This window comes from Puma concolor, chromosome C2 (genome assembly GCF_028749965.1).
Source record: "Puma concolor isolate L17-30 chromosome C2, mPumCon1.1.hap2, whole genome shotgun sequence".
Classification (NCBI taxonomy): domain Eukaryota; kingdom Metazoa; phylum Chordata; class Mammalia; order Carnivora; family Felidae; genus Puma; species Puma concolor.
The window spans coordinates 73,360,804-73,383,047 of record NC_141675.1 but is presented as its reverse complement, the minus strand read 5'-3'; the positions used below and the strand labels follow the sequence as shown (position 1 = coordinate 73,383,047).

At 37.2% G+C, this 22,244-nt stretch overlaps 2 protein-coding genes and 1 pseudogene across 7 annotated transcripts in view; 2 read left to right on the top strand and 1 right to left on the bottom strand.

Moving 5' to 3' along the window:
• The window catches only part of FXR1 (FMR1 autosomal homolog 1), an 816,075-nt gene that overhangs the window by 733,298 nt on the left and 60,533 nt on the right, over nt 1-22,244 (bottom strand). For 4 of the 5 annotated variants that reach the window (XM_086674796.1, XM_086674797.1, XM_086674798.1 and 1 more), the window contains 2 exons: nt 8,106-22,118; nt 7,292-7,389 (listed from right to left, as the gene is read on the bottom strand). In XM_086674796.1, the coding sequence (XP_086530922.1) occupies nt 21,948-22,118 (171 nt within the window). In that variant the 3' untranslated portion in view covers nt 7,292-7,389; nt 8,106-21,947. Of the gene's footprint in view, nt 1-7,291; nt 7,390-8,105; nt 22,119-22,244 lie in introns of those variants that run through there. The other variant, XM_086674800.1, reaches the window with a different exon arrangement.
• On the top strand, nt 423-8,861 carry LOC112849934 (cilia- and flagella-associated protein 44-like; annotated as a pseudogene).
• DNAJC19 (DnaJ heat shock protein family (Hsp40) member C19) lies at nt 8,848-13,475 on the top strand. 2 transcript variants are annotated; one of them, XM_025913830.2, is made up of 6 exons: nt 8,848-8,985; nt 9,825-9,876; nt 9,956-10,029; nt 11,107-11,186; nt 11,745-11,815; nt 13,310-13,475. In XM_025913830.2, exons 1-6 carry the CDS (start codon nt 8,983-8,985, stop codon nt 13,378-13,380), a joined length of 351 nt encoding a protein of 116 aa, XP_025769615.1. In that variant the 5' UTR covers nt 8,848-8,982; the 3' UTR covers nt 13,381-13,475. The 2 variants fall into 2 exon arrangements, with proteins under 2 accessions (XP_025769615.1, XP_025769614.1); XM_025913829.2 differs by lacking the exon at nt 8,848-8,985 and adding an exon at nt 9,485-9,593.

Sequence of the window (22,244 nt, the reverse complement as noted above, 5' to 3'; positions counted from 1 at the left end):
TCTTCTGTCCCCATCACAGCACAGAAGCTCTTCTCATATCACCAGTGATCTCTAGCAGTCAATTCTCAGTTGTTGTTTCATTTGACTATTAGCAGCATTTTACACACTTCTCCACTCAACACTTTCTTCATTTGACTTCCAGGACACCACACTCACCTGGTTTCTGGTCACCCTTTAGAGTCTAACTTTCTGGTTCTTCCTCATCTCCCTGAACTCCGAACACAGAAGATCCACAAAACAGCCCTTATTCCTCTTTCTCTCTCCACTTAGGCAATCAATGATTTCATCTGTTCCTTGGCCTTGAAGACTATCTCTGGGCTGATGACTCCCAGACCTCTCTCTTGACATCAGACTTATACATCCAAAAGCCTATGTGAAAACATTCTTTATATACCTAATTGATATGTAAATTCAAATTCAACATGAAAAAAGTTCCCCAGCTTGTTCTTCCTGAAGTCTTTCTGGTCCCATCCAGTGGCAACTCAACCCTTCCAGCTGCTCAAGCCTACACTTTTGGAGTCACTGTTGACTCCTTTCTTTTTCTCACACACTACATTTCCTCCATCAGCAAAATCTATCAGTTCTTTCTTCAAAACATAAGCAGGAGTCCAGCCCTCCTTTCCATTTCCACTGCTACCATCATCTCCTACTTGAATTATTTCAGTAGCTTCTTAGAACAGTCACCACCCATGTTAGAGACAGACAGAAAGCATAGCCAAATGGAGTAACTGGGGAGAATTTAATAAAGGAACTATTTACAAAGGTATCAACAGGATTAAGAGAAACTCAAAATGATGGCCAAAGTGTCTGCGTCTAATAAGGCCACTGGGGCCTTATTAGTAGTAGTAGTCACTACTACTCTTAGACTTGAAGGAGCAAGGAGTGGGAATAACACACATATGTTCACATGCAAACACACACATGCGACAGAAACTGTATTCTTCAGTGGACAAACTCAGTCAGCCTGTGGCAACCACTAGGTATGAAGATGGAGAAATGAACATCATTAACTGGCTGTCCTCCTACCTTCTCATCTTCTGATCATGGACATAAATGAACCCCAAGCCAGAATACAAGAGAGCTTCCTAACTTCGTGCGTTCCTCTGGGATATAGAGCAGAATGGAAAATGACAGAGAAGGGATCTGTAGGGAAAAACAATATATCTGGCAAAATATCCTCATCTGCAAAACAGAAATAAGTATTATTGCCATGAAGTAAAGTGAAATAATCTACATAAACAATATAGCACAATGTCTAGCACATAGGTTTTAGGGAAAAACAATCTTATTTGCCTGGTATCATATTTCCAAGTGTGGAATTTTATGGAGCTATGCTTTCCATACTTCCTATCATGACCAATTAATGGGCTGTAAACTTCATGGGTTTTCCAAGCATTTTTTTCTAAGAAACAGAAATGACCAGCATACATCTCATGAAGTAAGGATAAATATTGTCTCAAAAACATTCATTTCAATTAAATTCAATTTAAATACACATAAAATTCAAACTCAAAATAATACCTAGGACTCAGAATGTTTTTTCTCCTTCCATTTGGGAGCTACTGAAGCCTTGGCTATCTCACCCCTCACTTATCTCATGACCACTACTTCCTTGAACTGCTCTTTTGTAATCTAGGATTTTGCTAGCAAAACATCTTTGGCTCAGATGAAATTCAAAGAGGTATTGCCCTGGCTTAGGTACCCCAACTGGTAAGCTACACTGGAAGACATATTATTTTAGTATTTAAAGATGGAGTTGTTCAAATTCTTGAACTCTGCGATCCAAAAGGCCTCACAATTTTGCAGAAAGGAAGAAAATTTCAAACGCAGATACTCATTTGAAATCGTTTTTCAAATCCTATATTGCTTGTGTCACTGTTTTACCTTATGAACATGATGGAGAAATTCTAGCTACAGGGAATAAACACCAAACTGTCTTCTTTGAGGTAGAAAAAGATTATAAGCTAATCGATTATGTTACTATTCTTGGACCTGTTTGCCAATTAATATGGTCTTTGACCTCCCATCCTGAAAGTACTTTACTGATTATCTGTGAAACGGCTATGCTCTTGAAACTCTATTTCCAACCATTAAGGAGGAAGGGGAAGATAGTGATGTAGTTTCCTATGAAATCAAAGACACGTGCATAAAATGTTTCCATTCCTCAGGTGTCAAATCTAAGATTCTGTGATTAACAGAAACAGAAAAGAGAAATAAATAAAAGGAGCCAGAAGAGAAAGAAATGAAAGAAAGGAGGAAACGGACAGCAGCAGAGATGAGAGAAGATGGAGAAAAGGATTTCCAGGGCAAAAAGGAGGAAGAGAAACCATTACCTGAAATCTTTATTCCATCAATTCCCTGTCACATCCTCTATGGATTTTACTCTGAGCCAGGGAAGTTCTAGGCTTTTTTGGGAGGGTATGATTCTGGTTTTCTATATCATTGTGAGTTCCCCCCATATGACAAAAGTAGTGATATCACAGAAAAGAAAGATGAACTTGTTGATTTTCATCTTCTTGAAGATACAGAGGATAATACCATCCAAACTATCACTTTCAGCATTAACCAAGATATGATGTTTTTTGGAATGCAAATGCAATGCAAATTGCTTAAAACAGAGCAATTCAAGTCTATATCCTAAATCAGAAAAATCCTTCACTGACAACTATGGTGGACTACTGGCACTTCAATATGCATGACAATATGCATGGATGGATTAAAGGCATCTATCCTAGCTTGATGACCATTTCTTGGTGACTACTGGAATAGATAATAATATTTTTGCTTTCACCATTTTTTCTGAATTTGAGCTAAAGAAAGCCATCAAAGCCCAAGTGCTGTTGCTCAGGTTTGGAACTGAAGCACAGCCAATTACAGAAGATATTGAAGATCCCAAAGCCTACGGTATTGAGAACGCCAGAAGAAAAAGAGAACATGATAAGTTAATGAAAGAAGTGAAAGAAATAAAGGTGGGAGGAAAGAACAACTCAAAGCTTTGAGGAAAAAAATTTGGAAACTCCTAGAAATGAATGAATAATTACCAAAGCGAGGCATCTAAGTGGCTCAGTCATTTGAGCATCTGACTCTTGATTTTGGCCCAGGTCATGATCTTAGGGTCATGGGATTGAGCCCCATGTCAGGCTCTGCACTAAGCATGGAGCCTGCCTAACATTCTTTCTCTCTCTCCTTCTCTCTCGCAAACAAACAAACAAAATTAAAAAAAAAAATTACCAAAGCATACACAATTTAAATGAACAGATTTTGATCTAGATTCCAAAATTCATGCCAAGATTGACAGCTTATAAAATTCAACAAGTGGGAAAGGAATTTGCTTCGGAAGAAGAGAAACATCAACTTGGCTTCATGAAGCTACAGAACAGATTTCATGATTCATTGTAAAGGGATACTATTGGGGAGCCTGGGTGGCTCAGCTGATTAAGCATCCGACCTCAGCTCAGGTTGGGATCTTGCAGTTTGTGGGTTTAAGCCCCACATCGGGCTCTATGCTTACAACTCGAAGTCCGGAGCCTGCTTCAGATTCTGTCTCCTTTCTCTCTGCCCTTCCATGTTTGCACTCTGTCTCTCTCTCTCTCTCTCTCAAAAATGAATAAACATTAAAAAAAAATTAAGAAAAAAAAGCAAGTGATACTATTGTGGTTCATGCCATACAAAGTGATCACAAGTATCTTCCTATAGGTTTGTGAAGCCCTCTAAGTACTCCAAGTCCAAATGAGTAAGTCAGTCAAAGAGAAGAACAAGTAAATTGGAGAGGTTTGAAAAAGGGAGCTGGAAGAAAGGGTGGCCAGAAACATACAGGTGGGATTATTAGTGTGCTGGAAGAATCGATTACAGAAAAAAGGAAGAAATGTCGGCATAAAACCCTAAGTGAAATTATAGTGGAAAATCAAATTGAGAAAAGGAGGAAATATATAAAAACTGAAAGGGCCCAATTTAAGATTCAGCAGTGAAAAAAAAAGAATGGAAGAAACCATACAACAGTAAATCTTATGATGACTATGAAGATCCCAAAGATGCTCAAACCATCAAAGAGGCCCAGTTGTAACACGGCACACGGCAGACTTCAATCTGAAGACAGCCTCAGACTATAAGATACCTGAGCACATGAGAATAAACACTGTCAAGAAGAAAGAGAAACTGGGACACCCAGACTCCATGGCCCATTCAAAGAAAATGCACATGAACAAGTGCATCCTCTCTCTTCAAGACCTTAAAGTGGCTGTCATCAAAGAAATACAGTGCCTGGTACAAGAACTGAAGAGCATTCAGTCGATTCTTCCCCACATATCCCAGCATATTCCTAGTCCCCAAATGCCCCAGATACACCCAGGAGAAGTTCCAGAAAAGATATTTCAATATGATGAGGAAATGCTCCTAGTTTTAAGCAACTCTTAAGTAAATGAAGAGTCAAGATGAAAAGGCTCCCTGAAGTGGAACAGGCAGCATCTGCAGGCCCAGGTGGAGGATTCCAGGTACAGGAAAACTTAACAAAGAATGTTGGGAGAGGTATAAACAGCTTATCCAAAAAGAGAGAGATGGTAAAACTATAAGCAGAATAGAAGAAATAGTTTGTCAACTAACGATCGGAAAGTTTGGCGGTATGATATACCTAGAAGTCCTTCAGACGGTTTCTGTGAATACAACGCTTGGAGAGCTAAAGATCAAGAAACTTTGAAAGGAATTACTGAATGCAAAAGAAGATGTGGTAGGAAAAGCTTGCTCAAGTGTGATGGGAGCTGATGACAAAGACCAAGGAACACACTGAAAAGCTTCATCAGATGAATGATTTATGTATCGAAAAGAAGGAACTTGAATCTCGGTTGAATACCTAAAGAACCACCAGGGCACTGCCTTCCAGGGCCCTAGGAAAGCAGACATTGTGGCAAAAGAAAAGATCACAGAACTGATCCAAGTCCAGGCAGAAAGGATTTGGGTCTTAAAGGAAGAGGTTTCTTTTACTTCAGAAAGGTGGTCTCATCCTCTCACCCATTCAGCCTCCACAAGAGAATAAGATGAAGCCCGTATGCATTGTCCCTAAGTATGCCTTTTTCTCAAATCCATCCAGGATTTCTGACATAGAACTGACCAGAAGTTGTTTCCTTGTCTCCTACAACAATCCTATTATTTTAAAGTAAACTTATCTCAAAAGTCTAAGACCAGATCCAGTCATACAGTTTTAATAATTTTTCTCCAACTTGGTTACCTTAGAACTGACTGAAGCACTTAACATCTATTTCCTATTGAACTGAATCATTTTTGATCTGTTTGGAACCCAGCGGATTGAATATGGAGTCTCAGAAGGCTGTACCTCAAAATTGCAAGAAAGCATCTGTAATACATCGTGTCTTAGTAAATTTGTCTCTTGGTTATCGGAATTTTTAGCCATTGGCAAGACAAACTATCATTCAGCAATCTGTGAGAAAACTTGCTTTTTTCCAATGCTTGGAAAATAAACTCTGAAGTCAAGTGTTCTCTGAGAGGACAAAAAGTAAAAGCACAAACTATTCTGCCAACATTATCTTAGAATAAGAAATGCAAATTAGAATTCAGACATGGTTAACTTCACTGAGCAGTTATTTAAGGGTTCAGGATGCAGGAAACACAGAGCAGTTTGCTTTGGACTGGCAGAAATCAGGAGACTACCCAGTTTCCTGAATCACCTCTGGTTTCAGCAAATTACTCAGCTCTGAATGGAGTAGTGTGTTTTACAAAATGGTCAATAAGGAGGCTTTTCTCTGAAGATGTTTGCAGCTCTACCAGTATTCTAGGTATTTCCATAGTTTCTCATGTCCTATGCCATTTTCTTTCAGGTTCTAGTAGAGTCATTTACTGTTTTTGATATAGATCCAGAAGAAATGGTAGGTTACATTGCCCTGAGAGATCATCTCTAACAATCACTTTTGATTGTGCATAACATTTTTTTTAAGTTTATTTATTTATTTTGAGAGAGAGAGAGAGAGAGAGAGAGGGAGAGACAGAAGGGGGGAGCATGAGTGAGCGAGCATGAGTGGGGGAGGGGCAGAAAGAGAGGGGGAGAGAGAATCCCAAGTAGCCTCCTCGCTGACAGAGCCAATGCAAAGCTCAATCTAAGAACCATAAGATCAAAAAAAAAAAACAAAAAAACAAAAAACAAAAACCATAAGATCATGACCTCAGCCAAAATCAAGAGTCAGATGCTTAAGTGACTGAGTCACCCAGGCGCCCCATGATTGTGCATAACATTTTAACTAATTTGAAAGTGTCCTTTTCGTTTGGAGGTTAAGTGCTCATGGGAATTCATGGCTGTACCCACTTATGGTCCCACTGATATTTGGATTCCTATAGTAATAGAACAGAGCAATTTAGATTCAGAGCTCTAATATTGATCCATATTAATGAGCTACTCCACTGAGCTGTCCCAGAGTATAAACTGATTGCTGAGAAGGAAAGGTGAAGAAGCTAATATTGAATCAATGCAGAAAGTGACTCAGCAATGTCAAGTCTTTCTAACCTGATGAGGTTGCTGATCTATGCCCCAAATTAGATAGGACTTGTTTCTTCTCATAGATTTTTTTCATATTCCTAATTAAGAGGTCTGAATAGTTCAGACCTATTGCCATAAGTCTCTGGTGTAGGAGCTTCTATACTGGAGAACATCCTTTACCTGCTTTTTCTGTTGTATGCCCTAAACTATGTGTGCCTTTCAAGCATTTTAAAAAATGTGTCAGTCATTAAAATAAACAAATAAATAGATACATACATACACACACACACATTAAATTCAGTGCGTATTTGTGTGTGCATGTGTGTGTGTGTTCAAGTATGTATTTGTATGTATTCTCTGTAATGTAAAATGTAGCTCTTACTAAGAGATCATAGTCTCAAAGTATTTGAAAGGCACAATGCAAGAACACTTTATCCACTCTCATCTCTCACTTATTCTTCCCCAAGAAGTTACTTACCTGACTAGCAAATTTGGGAAAAAAAATTGACCAGAGTCCTTTCTCATTCTCTTGTCCCTACAACCTCCCTCTTTTGTCTTCTCTTACTCTCTGTAGTAGACAAAATAATGGCCCCCAAGATATCAGGTCCTAAAATCAGGAACCTGTAAACAATACCTTATATGGCAACATCTCTGCAGCTATGAATAAGGATTTTGAGATGTAGATATTATCCTCGATTATAGGATTGGGCCCTAAATGCAACTGTTGCATCCTTTAAAAGGGAGGAAGAGGAGATTCTATACATAAAGTCAATCTGAAGACAGAGTAGAGAGAGATTTCAAGATACTGACCTTCCCTGAAGATCGAAGTGATGCAGTCACAAGTCAAGGAATGCTGGCAGTCATTAGAAGTTAGAAGAAGCAAGGAATGATTATCCATTCTTCAGTTGCTGGAAATTTCAAAAGATTAATTTTAAAGGTTCTTTCCATGCCCTTAGTGTGAAAATATTACCAGACTTATATCTATGAGTGAGGTGAGATATTCTGAGAATTGGGAAGGCTCTGCACATCAACTTGTACTTCAACATGCCTCATAATAATAATGGCCAATACACTGAGTAATAATTACATGCAGAACATACCATGTACATAATTCGGTGAGGTGTGCATCATTACCCTTGTTTTACAAATGAGAAAACTCAGAGTCACAAATAACTTATCCAAAGTCCTACAACTAATGACAGAACTAGGTTGTACATCTACTTTGATTTGCCTCCAAAAACAGAGCCCTGTCCATTTCAACTTCAAGTGTCTCTCTGTGTTACCTATCCTTGGTTTCCTGAGACTGGGCTTCTGTATGTTAACCTGTTCCTCAAGCAAGCTGTATGCTGCAGTTTGTACATACAAAAATATACATAATAAGAAATTCTTTACATATTACATAACAAGAAATTTTGTTCACAAGAAATGGCATTACAAAAATATCAGGGTTAGAAGAGTTCTTAAAGATCCAAATAGCAAATCTTTTTACAGAAAGGGAAAACAAGGCCAACAAATTTGCATACATGTCTAATATGCAACCAGCTAATCAAAGCAAATTTCCTTGCAATGTAAGCAAATTTTTAATACTTTGTAAATTCTAAGTGGAAAGTAACTCCAAACTTACTTGATCATCCAAACACTGTAAAACTTCGATTAATGTCTCCGTTACTTTTCTCTTCCCAAGCATATATGTAGGGCTATATGAAGCTGATGCCTTGTAATGGCAAAACCACCCCTACTTTTTGAGGGGTTGTGAGGATTTGGGGATCCCATGATCAGAATACTAACTGTATTTAAAGTGGTAATCCCACTTCACAAAACAAACCCCAAATATTCCCACAAGGTCCCATCAAGTCACAAATTAAAATTCTTTTAAATATGAGAATGCTACCGAGCACCCCTGAAACACAGTGTGGTTTGTTGTTTTAGTTTTCTGGGACATATTCTCATTTGCTATACGGGCTTGCTACATATTTATTTGGCTTCAGGTGGAACTGTTACTGCACATTTAAGAATATTCATTACCCTCGACAATCATAAACGAAATAAACAGTGAATGCATGTGCTGAGAAGAGAGGAAAAACGTTCTGAGTAAGGCTACACAGTATTTGTTCACGCCCTGTTGCACCAATACCTTTCCCCACAGGAATTTCCAAACACCTCCGGCCAGGTAGCAAAGGGCAAAACACAGAAAAGCCCCAGCTTTGAGCCCAGTAAGGAGGCCATCCGCCCACCCATCAGCCAATCTGAAGCCGTATTCCGCACCTGCCCACTGCTTGAGCGACCTTTCCCCTACGGCCCGCTGCGGTCCCCTTTTACGACAGTTTTCCGGCCTAATTTGCGGCCGCTACTGCCGTATTTCCTGGGCACCTGTGTCTGAGCGGTTTGTGCCTGCTCGTGTCCGCGTCGCTCTCTGGTAGGGGCGTGAAATTTTGTGGCTGCGGCATTTGGTCTGGAATGAACCGCGCTCTCGGTGGAGGCCGGGGAGCCGAGCCAGAGCCATGGTGAGTGCGGTTTTCTGGTCCCCTGGGCGATCTCGTGCCCAGGCCACAATCTCAACTCGTGACCTGGGAGGAGGGGAGCCGAGGTTGTCTCCCCAGTGAGACTCTGAAGATGTAGGGCCCCGAAGAGTCGCACCCTCTAGGACACAGAGCTGCTGGCACAGCTTTCTAGGGCCTTTGTGTTCTACTATGGCCTTTGTGCAGGGGGCTGCAGTCCCTGGTCCATTGTCTCCGAGGCTGAGAGATTAGTGGAAACGCGTTTGATTAGATCTGCCCTTCCGCAAACATCCTAACAGTACCTTCTCTACTTTGCTCTTTTTCCTTGGCTCTTGCCGATACATCTCTTCTCGGTTCCTGAACACATTTGGGCGTCGGTTCTGTGGTCGAGAGACGCCCCAGTGCCGAAGGCACTCTGAAAAGCGAGTCTAGTGAAGTCCACATTTAACGTTGAGATGCGTTATCAGAATTCTACAGTGACCTTAAACAGTTCTTTCTCTAGCAGAAATTTTATTTCCATTATTCTTGATTGAACTTGAATGTGGCCTCATTTGCCCGGAGATGCAAAAGACGTTTTCAAAGGGAGGGAAATCATTCTTTTCACTCCTGTAAAGGTAAATATGCAAGTCGGCTCGCCCTTCCCTTTCACAGTGAAAATCCAGTATCTCTACAATGAATTGGACATAAAAGTCCTTTTAAAGGGCCGTTGGGTAGGATATTTTCATCCTAAAAGTTGTTTCTCCCTTTGAAATAAAACTTGTGATGAGGTGGAATGGGAGAATGGGTACCATAGAGAAGGGTGATAATTAAAAGAAGTAAATATTTACTCTGCTTCCCTTTACCAGGCCAGTACAGTGGTAGCAGTTGGACTGACCATTGCTGCTGCAGGATTTGCAGGTTTGTTTATGGTTTGGAAGTGGAAATGAAGCAGGGAAAGTTGGAGACTTTTTAATTATTTTGTTGCTTTTGTTTTTAGGCCGTTATGTTTTGCAAGCCATGAAACATATGGAGCCTCAAGTAAAACAAGTTTTTCAAAGTCTACCAAAATCTGTAAGACTTACTAAACATTTTTGCTAATTCTTTGCTGTGTTATGAAGCCCAGAGTCACATTTGAAGAGGGTAAATTTCCAAACATCCATGAAGCTCTTAAGAGATTACTTTGGGCCCCTTCTCTTGCTTCCTGCAAGAAGGGTTCTGAGCTTTGTAATGTTGTTACCCTGAAAAAAATCAAAATGTTTTGTGTGACAGAATTGGGGCTGAGGGATTAACACAATTCTGGTACCATGAAAATCAATTCTACTTCATTGTGTAGATACTATTAACTCCAACATCATTTGTCCACAAATTCTTGCCTTCCCTCATCTGCTCTACATCACAAAAACACAGGAATCTAGGAATCTGAAGTGATCCATTCTTAACTGTGTGGCCCTGGCATTCTCTAATAGATACTTGGATATCACTGGAATTAAGTAGGCTATAGAGTATGACTGGATATGAATGTCACACCTTCCATGGTCACAGTTCAGAATGAAATTGGCTGTGGCAGCCTGTTGAGTATTTATTTTTATTGTTGTGATTGAATGTGAGAATAGAGTGATGGTAGGCTTTACCAATATGATCTCTGACATAACAAGGTCAGAAGAGCTGGTAGCATAATTTTCTCGATACTTAGTCTTGTTTTAGTAGTTGCCTTGACCCTCAAAATACCCTTGACTCACTCATCTGAAAACATCTCCAAATCCTTTTCTTGAGGCACTTGTTTTTCTAAAACATATAATCATATTCTTACATCAAATTTTTATCTGTAACACAGCTAACTTGGAATAATCTTCCTGTTATTCCCAGAACTGGCTTTGAGGCACTGTTGTTTTGTCTTACATTTTTAAGACAGTTTTTCTGGGGAAAAAAAAAAAAAATATGGATGTTTAACAATCATTAAAGTATTTGCTGCTACTTACAAAGCTAAAATACCATAGGAGTTGCAGTTAAAATTCTCTGAAAAGTCTTAATTTTTCTGTTTCTAGGAACAGTTATCAAAATTAAACTTTCAGTTTTTCAGTTATCAACTTTAATAAACATTCAGTTTATTCTAATAACCCATTTTTACGAATGCATTTCCTCTTTCAGGCTTTCAGTGGTGGCTATTATAGAGGTGGGTTTGAACCTAAAATGACAAAACGAGAAGCAGCATTAATACTAGGCGTAAGGTAAATAATTTCTAATATTTGTAATATTTTTCTACAATTCTAGAGCTATGAGCAAACATAAAAAGATCTTTTGTTAAGAGTTATAATAGTTGTATACATTTTTAAGATCTAAACACTCCCTACAAGTCCATTGAGAAGGCACTCTGGTACATAAGCACTCAGTTCATTGAAAGGCTTTTAAACAGATAATTGCAGTGCTCAGTGTTGTTCTCTAGAACACATTTTTTTTTTTTTTTTTTTTTTTTTTTTGTGGTGAAATTCTGCCTTCATTTCCAGATACTTAAACATGTTTTACCTTTCAGTAAAAGGGTTTTTAGGATTATCAAGTTCAACTAATTTTTTAAGAATGTCTTATTTTTCTAAGGAGCGGTTTAGTTCCTTGATTCAGAATATTCATCTTCCTTATGTGCTATGAAAGAGGTTCCTAAACCACTTCTCATATTGTTTTGATGACTTGACTCCAGCTTCACAGCATCTTTAATTGGCTTTTATATACAATTTTTTGATGTGATCCAGACATAGTCTGAAGTAAACTATACCTTTTCCTTTTTAAATTAGCCCTACTGCCAATAAAGGAAAAATAAGAGATGCCCATAGACGAATTATGCTTTTAAATCACCCAGACAAGGGTAAGTACCTGTTAAATTCTTACAAGTGTTTTAAAGTGACTAGTTGTTACTAGTGGAGTAATTTCATATTTAATTCTTGGCTATTACAAGGGAAATGCTTAAATCTGTGTGTAAGCACTGTTGCCCAGGCTGGATCCGTTTTCCGGTGTCTTAAAAGAATAAATCCTGAGTGAAAAAATTTATAGAATAATGACCATGTCATTTGAAAGTAGGGGTAAGCATTAACAATGTTTTCAGATCTTAAGTAGTGATAAAATGTGACTTCTAAATACTATTAATACTACTGTTTTTTTTTGGGGGGGGGGGACATATTCTTAAAGAAAATGTTAAGTTTCAGTTAAACTAAAAATTTAATTTTTTCTATCCATTTAGACCTTTGAACTATAGGTTTCCTAGTTAGAAACCTATAGGATATATTTCTCTCTGATACATGTCTAAGCAGCCTTGGCTGTGTTCAAAGAAAGCAAATAATTATTTAGGAATACCAAAATAGAGACCACAAAATACATGTTCCAGTGCACAAATCTTTTTACTTTTGTAGGATAGGCCTTTCATTAAGAGCGTTTTGAGTTTAAACTTGGTTGTCATTGTTTTTATCTGACTGTAGTAGCCTCCTTTAACGAAATTTAGCTTGCATTAACTGGGGGGGCTTCTGATTCATTTAGTATGGTGCCTGTAACATTGCATTTCTACCAAGCTTCTTACTGGGATGCTGATGCTTGCTGGTCTGAGAATCACACTTTGAGAATCATTGCTCCAGCAGAGTAGTAGGAAAGCACCTGCAGATAACATCATGAAGGCACAATTAGTAACATGAAAAGAGAAAAACTGTGAAGGATAGAAAAGGAGTGCAAATCATAGTGGGGTCTTTCCAACAAAGCTCAGAAACCTCTGAGAACATCATGTTTTCAAAATAACATAGTACAATAAATTCATGTTCATTTACAACTTATAATCATCATAAATAGGTAACATACACCATTTCAAGGTCACATGTGGAGGTGTTTTTAATCCTATTTGTCAAGTTTAAGTTTTTAAAGGTGCCATTTTTGTGGAAATATTCCTCATGTGATTTCGTTTACTGTTGATCATACATATTACCATACATTTGGTGATCTGGTTGCAGTGTCCTCATTATTTTCTGCTAATTCCACCTATCAGATGAGCATAGGGATCCTTGAAGAGAATAGGTTTTCACCAAGCAGAAATTAAGAAGCCATATTATAACTATTCCTTTTGGGGCGCCTGGGTAGCTCAGTCGATTAAGCAGCTGACTTCAGCTCAGGTCATGATTTTGCGGTTCGTGGGTTTGAGCCCCGCGTTGGGCTCTGTGCTGACACCTCAGAGCCTGGAGCCTGCTTCTGATTCTGTGACTCCCTCCCTCTCTCTCTCCCCCTCCCCCACTCCGGCTGTGTTTCTCTCTCTCAAAAATAAATATTAAAAAAAAATTTTTTTTTAATAAAATAACTATTCCTTTTTTCTTTCTTCCTATAGGAGGATCTCCTTATATAGCAGCCAAAATCAATGAAGCTAAAGATTTACTAGAAGGTCAAGCTAAAAAATGAAGTAAATGTGTGAATTTTAAGTTCTTGTTAGTTTATGTATATGCGTGCTAGCTTTTTATAATAAAAGGCCTCAAAGCTACAAATTTTAAAAATGATTTAGCACAAGCTAAACCAAAGCTTGGGTATAAGTTTCTTTGAATTTGAGGATTTTAAATCAGATGATAAAATATTTGGAGATTTAACACTTAGTAATTATGGATAAATGCATACCATCTGAATAGAAATATTTTTCATTATTCATTTAGCAAGTAATTTCTTACCCACTTCAAGGCAAAATGAATGTGACAGTCTGACTTTGAAAGGGCTCCCAATCTAATGGGATGCTGATAAACTGGTAATTAAAATACAGCGGGGATAGGGGCACACGGATGGCTCAGTCTGTTAAGCATCTGACTTCAGCTCAGGTCATGATCTCACAGCTGTGAGATCAAGCCCCACATAGGACTCTGCACTGGGCATGAAGTCTGCTTAAGATTCTCTCTCCCCCTCCCTCTCCCAGGCTCACACACGTGCACACACGCATTCTCAAAAAACAAAAACAGAAACAGTGGGGTATTAGGATGGCATGAATTCACACAGGTTTGTTATAGGAGGGATTCATCTTATTGTGAGAAAAGGCTGTTCACAGTTCAGAAAACTGACCCCACTGCTTGTAACCTTAAATTTTAAAAATGAATTTAGGTACATCTTTGACCTAAGAAATATATCTAACTATATTATTGACAATTTAGATTTCATACATTAAAAACTATACCGCTGTAAGATGTTAGAATATAGATCTTGTTTTTAATCAAGAAAATAATTACATTGTATTGAACTAGCCCCTTAAAGAAATGGAAGAAATATATATATATATATGCATAATAAAGTTTTGCATTTGCTATAACCAAGGTTAACCATAATTAGTAAAACTAAAATGAAATGCTCTCAGTTATCAAAATACTCAGCTTGGACTACTGGAGAATTTATACTCCTATTTAAATGATATTTGAGGGTAAAATGGCTATTGGCCTAAACCTCAAACCTAGGGATCTTAACCACAAGACCTGTATAAAACATATGAAGTAAATAAGTAGTCTGTGGCCACCACTGGAAATACTATCTTTAGCTCTAAAATGGTAATTTATACTACCTATCATCTAAACCTTTAAGTCATCTTAAAGTTCCTAATTGTCAATGGAGAACACAAGACCTTCAAGGTCAAAATGGTGGACGGCAATCATATTTAGTGTTGGAATGTGTTTACCTGCGCTTCAGAGTTGGGTTAGACCTGCTGTAGGTTTATTTCCCATCCTGTTTCCTTGTTTAAAATCTGATCGAGTCCACTTGTTAAGATTTAGAGTATGAGAAAGCACCAGTTTACAGCAGCCATGGGTGTTACATATGAGACGTCTTTTTTAGTAAAGAGGTATGAAGGTAGTTTGTGATTCAAAGTAGTTATGTTCTAGAAGTTACTGAAACACTGAATTTAACAAACACCGAACCATTTGTTCATACCTCTGAACTTCTGGGTCCCATTTTTATCAACCAGTCAATATATAACCTTGTTTTATGTGTGCTTCTATTTAAAGACATCTTATTCATGTTGTTGATTCATTAATATTAAACTTGTAGTCAACAATATGGCTCCTGTCAGCATATCGCAGCCTTGTTTAGGAATGCTAGGCAGCACTTCACTAGGCTTGAGGACAGTTAAACAGGAAAGCCATCAATAAGGACAAAAATGTGAAGAACTTGGCATTAAATGGACCACAGAAGGCATACTTGTTTACAGTATAAATGAAACAAGGCAAGCTTCACTTTGGGCACTGGGTGATTAAATTTTCACTACTCTTTATGGCCACGAATGACTAGGAAAAGTACCTACACATGTTGATTTTGGGGTTACAAATTTTACCAAGTAGGTGAATTTGCAAATAAGGAATCTAATGAAGAAGACCAACTGTATTTTGGCTTACTAACCTTTTATTTCAGTCTTTTCGACTAATCAAGTTTCTTGAACAAGAGCTTTAAGAGATATTATCAATTAAAACTAAAAACAAATTTTTGAAAGACAAATAGAGTGTTAATATGCCCACAGGCAGTCAAGCATGAACCTTGAAAGGGAAAAAGTCATGTAGTAGGTATATTTTTAGGTGTGTAATACAAATAGCACACCTGTTTAAAGGCAAATATTAAGACAATGAAAAATGCTTTAAAATAACACTGAGCACAACAAAGCATGTTTTTCTTTCACAGTAATCAGTTTTATTTCCTCTAGGCTTACCTTAAATGGAAGAATCCACATTTCATTGTAGGCTATTAAGCACTCCTACCATTTTTCTTGGGGAAAGGTCACTTGCGAGAGGGCTTCCAGATCATAGTGGGTAATTGATTCAAGTAAGATCTGTGTAAAAGAGCCTTCCTCTTTTAATGTTTTTTTTTTAATGAAATACTTGATGTGTAATGTTAACGTTGACTACTTAACAGTGTGCTAGACAAGTAAGCATTTAAGCGTTTCACAAGGAAACAATAGTGAGATTAAGTAATTTACCCAAAACAGCATTCTGAATGAGAAGGCTGATCTTTCTCAAACCTAAAGTTCCATGCTTTGTTAACCTCTGCACTGTGGTACCCTTCACATATTTGAAAACCCAGGGATATTTGCCTTAGTGGTAAGGAAATTTGAGTCTGGGACTTTGTCCTTACACTTTCAGCTGGGGGCCTTTTTATCAGTAGGTACTCAAATGGTTTTTTAAGGGTGGGGTGGGGGGAAGTGGAGGTATGAACACAACACTGGGACATAGGAATATCTGGCATACCAGAGATTTAGTTCCCCTAATTTTGCCTTGACTGCCTCAGAGTTGACATTATGAGTCCTATGCTGCTTTATAAAAAATGCTTTGTTGGTGAGGAAAGTAGGGTATAATAAGTGGTTCTCAAAGTTAAACCTTTTCCCTCTCTTATTTTCCAAATGATGGAAATACCTATGGGGGGGAAAAATTGGGATGCTTGGGTGGCGCAGTTGGTTAAGTGTCCAAGTCTTGATCTCAACTGAGGTCATGGTTTCACCATTTTTGAGTTCAAGCCCCGCATCACGCTCTGCACTGATACTGCAGAGTCTTGCTTGGGATTCTGGTTCTACTGCTCTCTGACCCTCCCCCACTTGTGCTCTCTTTCTAAAAATAAACTTAAAGAAAATTCCAGTTCTACAAAATCAGTATCCCAGAACACCCAAACCATTCAAGAACTTGTGTGAAAATAGGTGGAATATTCATACATATGTATTCTAATTCTAGAAGATTGATTATATGGTTTTCTCTGCTATCCTTACTCTAGAATCGAAGCAAAAAAGGGCATAAGGCAGCTAGAAGTAAAAAGTAGGTAACTAGCATCTTTAATACAGGGGTAAAACCCTAAGCATGTTAACTGTGCCACACTACAGTTATATTCAGCGTACTGAAAATGTACACCTTACCTTAAACCCTGCGTCAGAAATGATTATTTAAAAAATTCACTCAGGCAGAATGCTTCAAAGAGTTGACAAGTCACGTTTAAGTTTCAACACTCAGGCTAGAATTGAAACAGTTGTTTCAATGGGAGAACAGGATAGAAAAAAATATCTAAATTTGAGATAAAGTACAAAAACACCGTTTAAAATGTTAGAGTGGGTTTTTGGTTATAAAAAAGAATCTTGGACTGAAAGTAACCTTGAGTACCAGGAAACATCAATGACCTAAGCTCCTTTTGCTCTTGGCACTGTTGAGTACTGTGTATCTCTGCTTTACAGCCAAAGCCAAGTGTTGCCTTAGCAACAGAATATAGAAGGAGCTTCTATCCAGTGTTACTAGTTTTTCCTGACCAAAAGACAATGTCTACAATCCAGTGTTAAGGTCTAATATGAATATGTTAACACTTGCTGTTACCTTAGTACAAGTGCAATTAATGGCATGTCAAAAGTAATGTTTACATTCTTTACAACCTGAAAATGGGCAGGTTGAAAATGAAGCTCAAACAGGTTGACACAAGCTCCAAGGCAATATAAATTGGTTTATCCACAAAAACTGTGGGAAATTTTTTGCAATACTCCCTAAATTAAAAAATGAGCAACTACTTTTGACAATGCAAGTAAAAAAGTTACAAAATTATTCACAGAATACCCCTGTAATTTCACCCCAAGAAAAATTTACCAATCAGTGAAACAAATTTGGCAAGTTATTAACTAGTATACTAGGGAATAGTGGGGCTTTAGGACTGAGATCAGTGAAAAATAATCTTGCCCTTGCTTTTTGCTATCTTTAGACTGCACATGGCATAATTGGAAATGTCTGGTTTAAGTACACAGAAACTCCCAATTCTATAAACCTATACCTGCAATTTTCAAATTACCAAAGAAGTAATACGCAAACCAAATGTATTGGTGGAGATCCTCTTAAAGAGAAAGCTACATGATAGTCTACACCTTATTTCAGTACTTGAAGTAGTAATATAGAAGGTACAGATGATTCTTTATAACGTGATCCGCTGATAACCTTTTAAAAAACAATATATTTGAGTGTATGTACATCTCTCACCAATAAGGGGTTTTCAGGATGATTAGACTCTTGGTTGATTTCTAGAGTAAAATGATCATACTTAAAAAATCATACATAAGAAAATGCCACGTTTGTAGGTCAAAAATGGTCAACTGTGGCAATCTCCTATACTTCAACATATTGGACTTTCAACGAGTGCAACTTCAAATTACTACCACTTGCCAAAATTTAACTATACATAGCAGACTGATTGTTGCTTTGAGTTTCTGAAATAAAACCCAAATGCTATCAAAAGTTGTGACTACTATCCATTCAAGAAAGCTTTCTAATAAAACAAAGTTTAAAAAAGGAGTCCCCAAATTCACTATACCAGATGTCCTTATAAAAAACATAGGGGATCCTGGGAGGGGCCCCTGAGTGGCTCGGTCCATTGAGAGTCCCTTGATTTTCAATTCAGCTCAGGTCATGATCCCAAGAGCAGAGCCTGCTTGGGATTCTCTCTCTCTGCCCCTCCCCTGCCTGCGTGTGCACTCTCTCAAAAGAAAAAAGGTATAGGGGATCCAAACCATAATAGCAAAAAGGTAGGAAACTCAGTGAGGATTCACACCATCCTTTTATCTTTTGGAATAATGCCAAACACAGAGATCCAGTTCAATCCAAATTCCTTAAAGCCTTCTAGAAAATCCAAGTGTAAAAGTAATTTACCTTTACTCTCCAATAATCACCAGTACAGGGCTTAATGCATTACAATCAGGTTTTCCATTCAGCTGTCCTTCCTTAGATTAAAAGCTTTATTGTAGGCATAGCCTATGAGAAAACTAGGTTGATTTCAACTTCAAGAAAATGCAAATCTGTGTGAAGTTGTATTTGGTACTATTATCCAATCTAAGTGCAACATTGTTAATATGCCAACTCCACAGAGACCTCTCTCAAATTACAAATCAGATTTCTAGCAAATAACAGCTACAAAAATACCCCATGTTATTAGCATCGAGGTGATGGATCCGAGCTACTAAAGAATGGCTGACATGGAGATCCAGAAAACAATACCAGCTACTTTTGCCTCTTCCTCAGTAACTTATTAGTGTTTCTGTTCTTAGATATTTTACTTCCCTACGTGTACCTGTATTTGTTTTGCACAACTATTTAGGCAACTTCCCTCAGCCTTGTTCTAAGGAATGTCTGAGGTTTTCACGAACAGTTCGATGTCCTGCTTCTCTTAACTCCACATTAAAATACACAAAACGACTTAAAAGTTGGTGTATTCTTAGTACAATTTTACCAAAGGTTACTGTTTTACCAAAGGTGACTGATCTATCAACAAAGACCCATACACACCATTTTGCAAGTTTTAGGCCCACTGACGGCTTTAAAAAGGTGATTCCATGGGCGCTTGGCTCAGTTGGTAGAGTATGCAACTCCATCTCAGGATTGTGAATTTGAGCCACACGTCCGATGCAGACATTACTTAAAATCTTTAAAAAGTAATGAAATGAAAAGGTAATGCCAAACCCAAGATCCTAGGCTTACCAAAGTTCAGGAAAAGATTTTTATCCCCACATAATCTTAATAAGCTTCCAGATGTGATTTCACCTAAGTATACTGAAATATGGGGGTTGCACAAGACATTTGGGCTTTTCTGTTGAGTGTCTTTTAGCATGGCCTTACTTAGCAAGTTTTCCCAGAGCAACATCTCACTTAACTGGTGTAGTAGCCAAAAAAACATACATCCCTCTCAAATAATCTGGTGGGCTATCTAATCACCAATAGCTACCGCCTTTGGGGAATAGGCTTTTTTGAATCAGAGTATACGGTATTTACCCAAGACTCATGGTTCTGCAGTACAGAAGATGCTGGGTTTAGTCACTTGTAAATAATGAAATCTTGATACTAATTTCCTAGAATGTGGTTATTCTGAACAACTGCTTGTACAATACCCACTTTCTAAGATGGTTTTAGGTTACTTTCTCAGTGAAACAATCTTTATGGCAGAAGAATCTTAGTGAATCTATTCTACATGGAAGAAAATGAAAAATCATTTTTTTCTTTACACCATATTTACCACTTTGGGGATTAATGAAAATTCTCTTAACTTGTAATTAATCTGTAACCCTGTTACTCTAGACAAGAAATAAAGAGCCAACAGTTTTACTTCTTTCTTTTGATGGTTAAAAAAGACATCTGTGGGTTAAGTTTTTTTTAAAACTCAGGATATGATTTGATACTGTTATTCAAAATCCAAGGATTGCACTAATCATACCACACCTTACTTATAAATTCTATTATTAGGATTTTAGGGAAATGCAGTTAATGCCATCACATGTTAACCTCAGTGATAATAAACGTGAGGTCTAGGGTTATATGTACACTGACCTGACAATTATTACATTTTTAGCAATACCTTGAAATGTCTTTCAGCCATTATAAATTAACTAAAACCACTTAACAGTTTTATGCACATAACAAATTAACACAAATTATGCACATAAAAAACACTTTCAAACATCAAGTGACAGAAAGGGCTGTCTTTCTTGCTCAGTGGTCTATATATACTATAGAAAAAAATCCTCCAGTAAATCCACAATTATCTGATATGACCTCACTATTATCTGCATAATTATATCATTATTACTCTTTGAAACACTTTATGTGAAGTCTTCATCTTCCTAAAATTAAGTAATGTGGCTAAAATATATACAAAAAATACAATCATTAGTTTGACAATCTTCAAAATTATTTCCTTGAGAATCAAAAACCAAGTTCATGGTCTACTTCTTAAAAATTGCTTACCATTCTGATTTATAAAAATATTTTTTAGTAAATTATCAAAGGCCAAAGTAAAATTCTGCATTTTATCCCACTGCCTTCCAAAAGTTGCCTTTGAGTAGATTATAAAACTTTTCCTAATTATTAAATGTATGACCAATTCCCTAAGCCAATCTATTCTAACAGACTAAATTTTAAGCTTTCAGAGGTTTCATTACAAAATAATTAACTCATCAATTAATATTTTAATATTTTTATACTATTTATGAGCAAGTAATGCTTTTTTAAAAGCAATTAGGATAACTATTCTAGGCCTATTACTAGTTCCAACTACTATGCTATAAAAAGTATACTGGTATAAAAAGTAGAAAGTTAAAAATCAGCAAATGGAAGATCAAAGTTTATTTACTACCTGCATACAAAAACATATTGCACATCAAACAACCAAAATCAAAAAAAAAAAAAAGAAAAAAAAGAAAAAAGAAAAAAAGGAAAAGAAAAAGAAAAAAAGGAAAAGATACTCTATTGAAGACTAACATGTACTTTTATACAGAATAAACCTGGAAATTGATCTTTTCAGTAGTTCAGGTTATCTCTGAAATGGACATGACTAATTCAGCTTAGTGTTTTAACTAAAGCTATGTTTGATTTTTAAATACTGTACACTTTAATAAATAAACCAAACAAAGCCTCAATGTAGAACAGTCACTGCCAATATCACCCAGTGTCCCTGCAGATGAGAGTTTAACAAATGTATTCCAGTGGTCTGCAGATTTTCCTCAACATACAGCATTTAAAAAACACATTAAAACAGACCAGTTTCCAGACTACACTAATGAAGAATTACAATTCAGTGCAAAATATTTTAGACTGCATTTCATTCTAGTTTTCCTCAGGTGAAGAAGTGGTTGCATATTATTAAAAATGTAACAAAAGCAGCTAATGCTTTCATAAAGAATATTACGTTAGGGATCCCACCCCACCCTCCTCCCCCCATCTCTGCCATATTTTGAAAACAAAATAACATTTCCTATAGCCAGCAACTTTTTTTAATGTTACATATACTATTCTCAAGGCACATCTGATGATATATTTTATAACACAGTAGGTGTCAAAGTATGTTTAACATATGATTTCTTCAGGATCCCTCCCCTTTCTGAATTCCAAATGGAGGAACTGAAAGTGCGATGTAAAGACTGGCGATCCATATTCTATCTTTGGCAAGCTTGTACAAGCACTATTGTAAAATGTAATGTAAAAGAACTGTAAACTAGGAACTTCTTCAGTTTATGAAACACCATTCAGGACTGCTGCTTCTTGAGTGTTTTCTTCTTTTAAGGTATTAATCTTTTCTTCTCCTGGAGTACGCTGTAGCTTAGAAATTTCATCGCCAGAAGCACTAGTTGGGCCATTTATTGCCTTTTCTGAAGGACCATGCTCTTCAATCACATCTTTTGCCTGCCAAAGGGAGACAACTTTTTCAACTTCTTTATAAATGAAATCTATAGCTGAGGAGGAAAACAGCTATATAAACATTAGCTAATAAATCATTTCAGTTTCACATACGACATTGGATCAAAGAAT

What these genes read in the sequence shown, in the direction of transcription:
- DNAJC19 (XM_025913829.2), top strand. Translation starts at nt 9,519, where the DNA reads ATGTGGCCTCATTTGCCCGGAGATGCAAAAGACGTTTTCAAAGGGAGG. An exon ending in TTCTTTTCACTCCTGTAAAG is followed by an intron (nt 9,594 to 9,824) that starts GTAAATATGCAA and finishes TCCCTTTACCAG; the next exon opens with GCCAGTACAGTGGTAGCAGT. An exon ending in TTTAAATCACCCAGACAAGG is followed by an intron (nt 11,816 to 13,309) that starts GTAAGTACCTGT and finishes TTCTTCCTATAG; the next exon opens with GAGGATCTCCTTATATAGCA.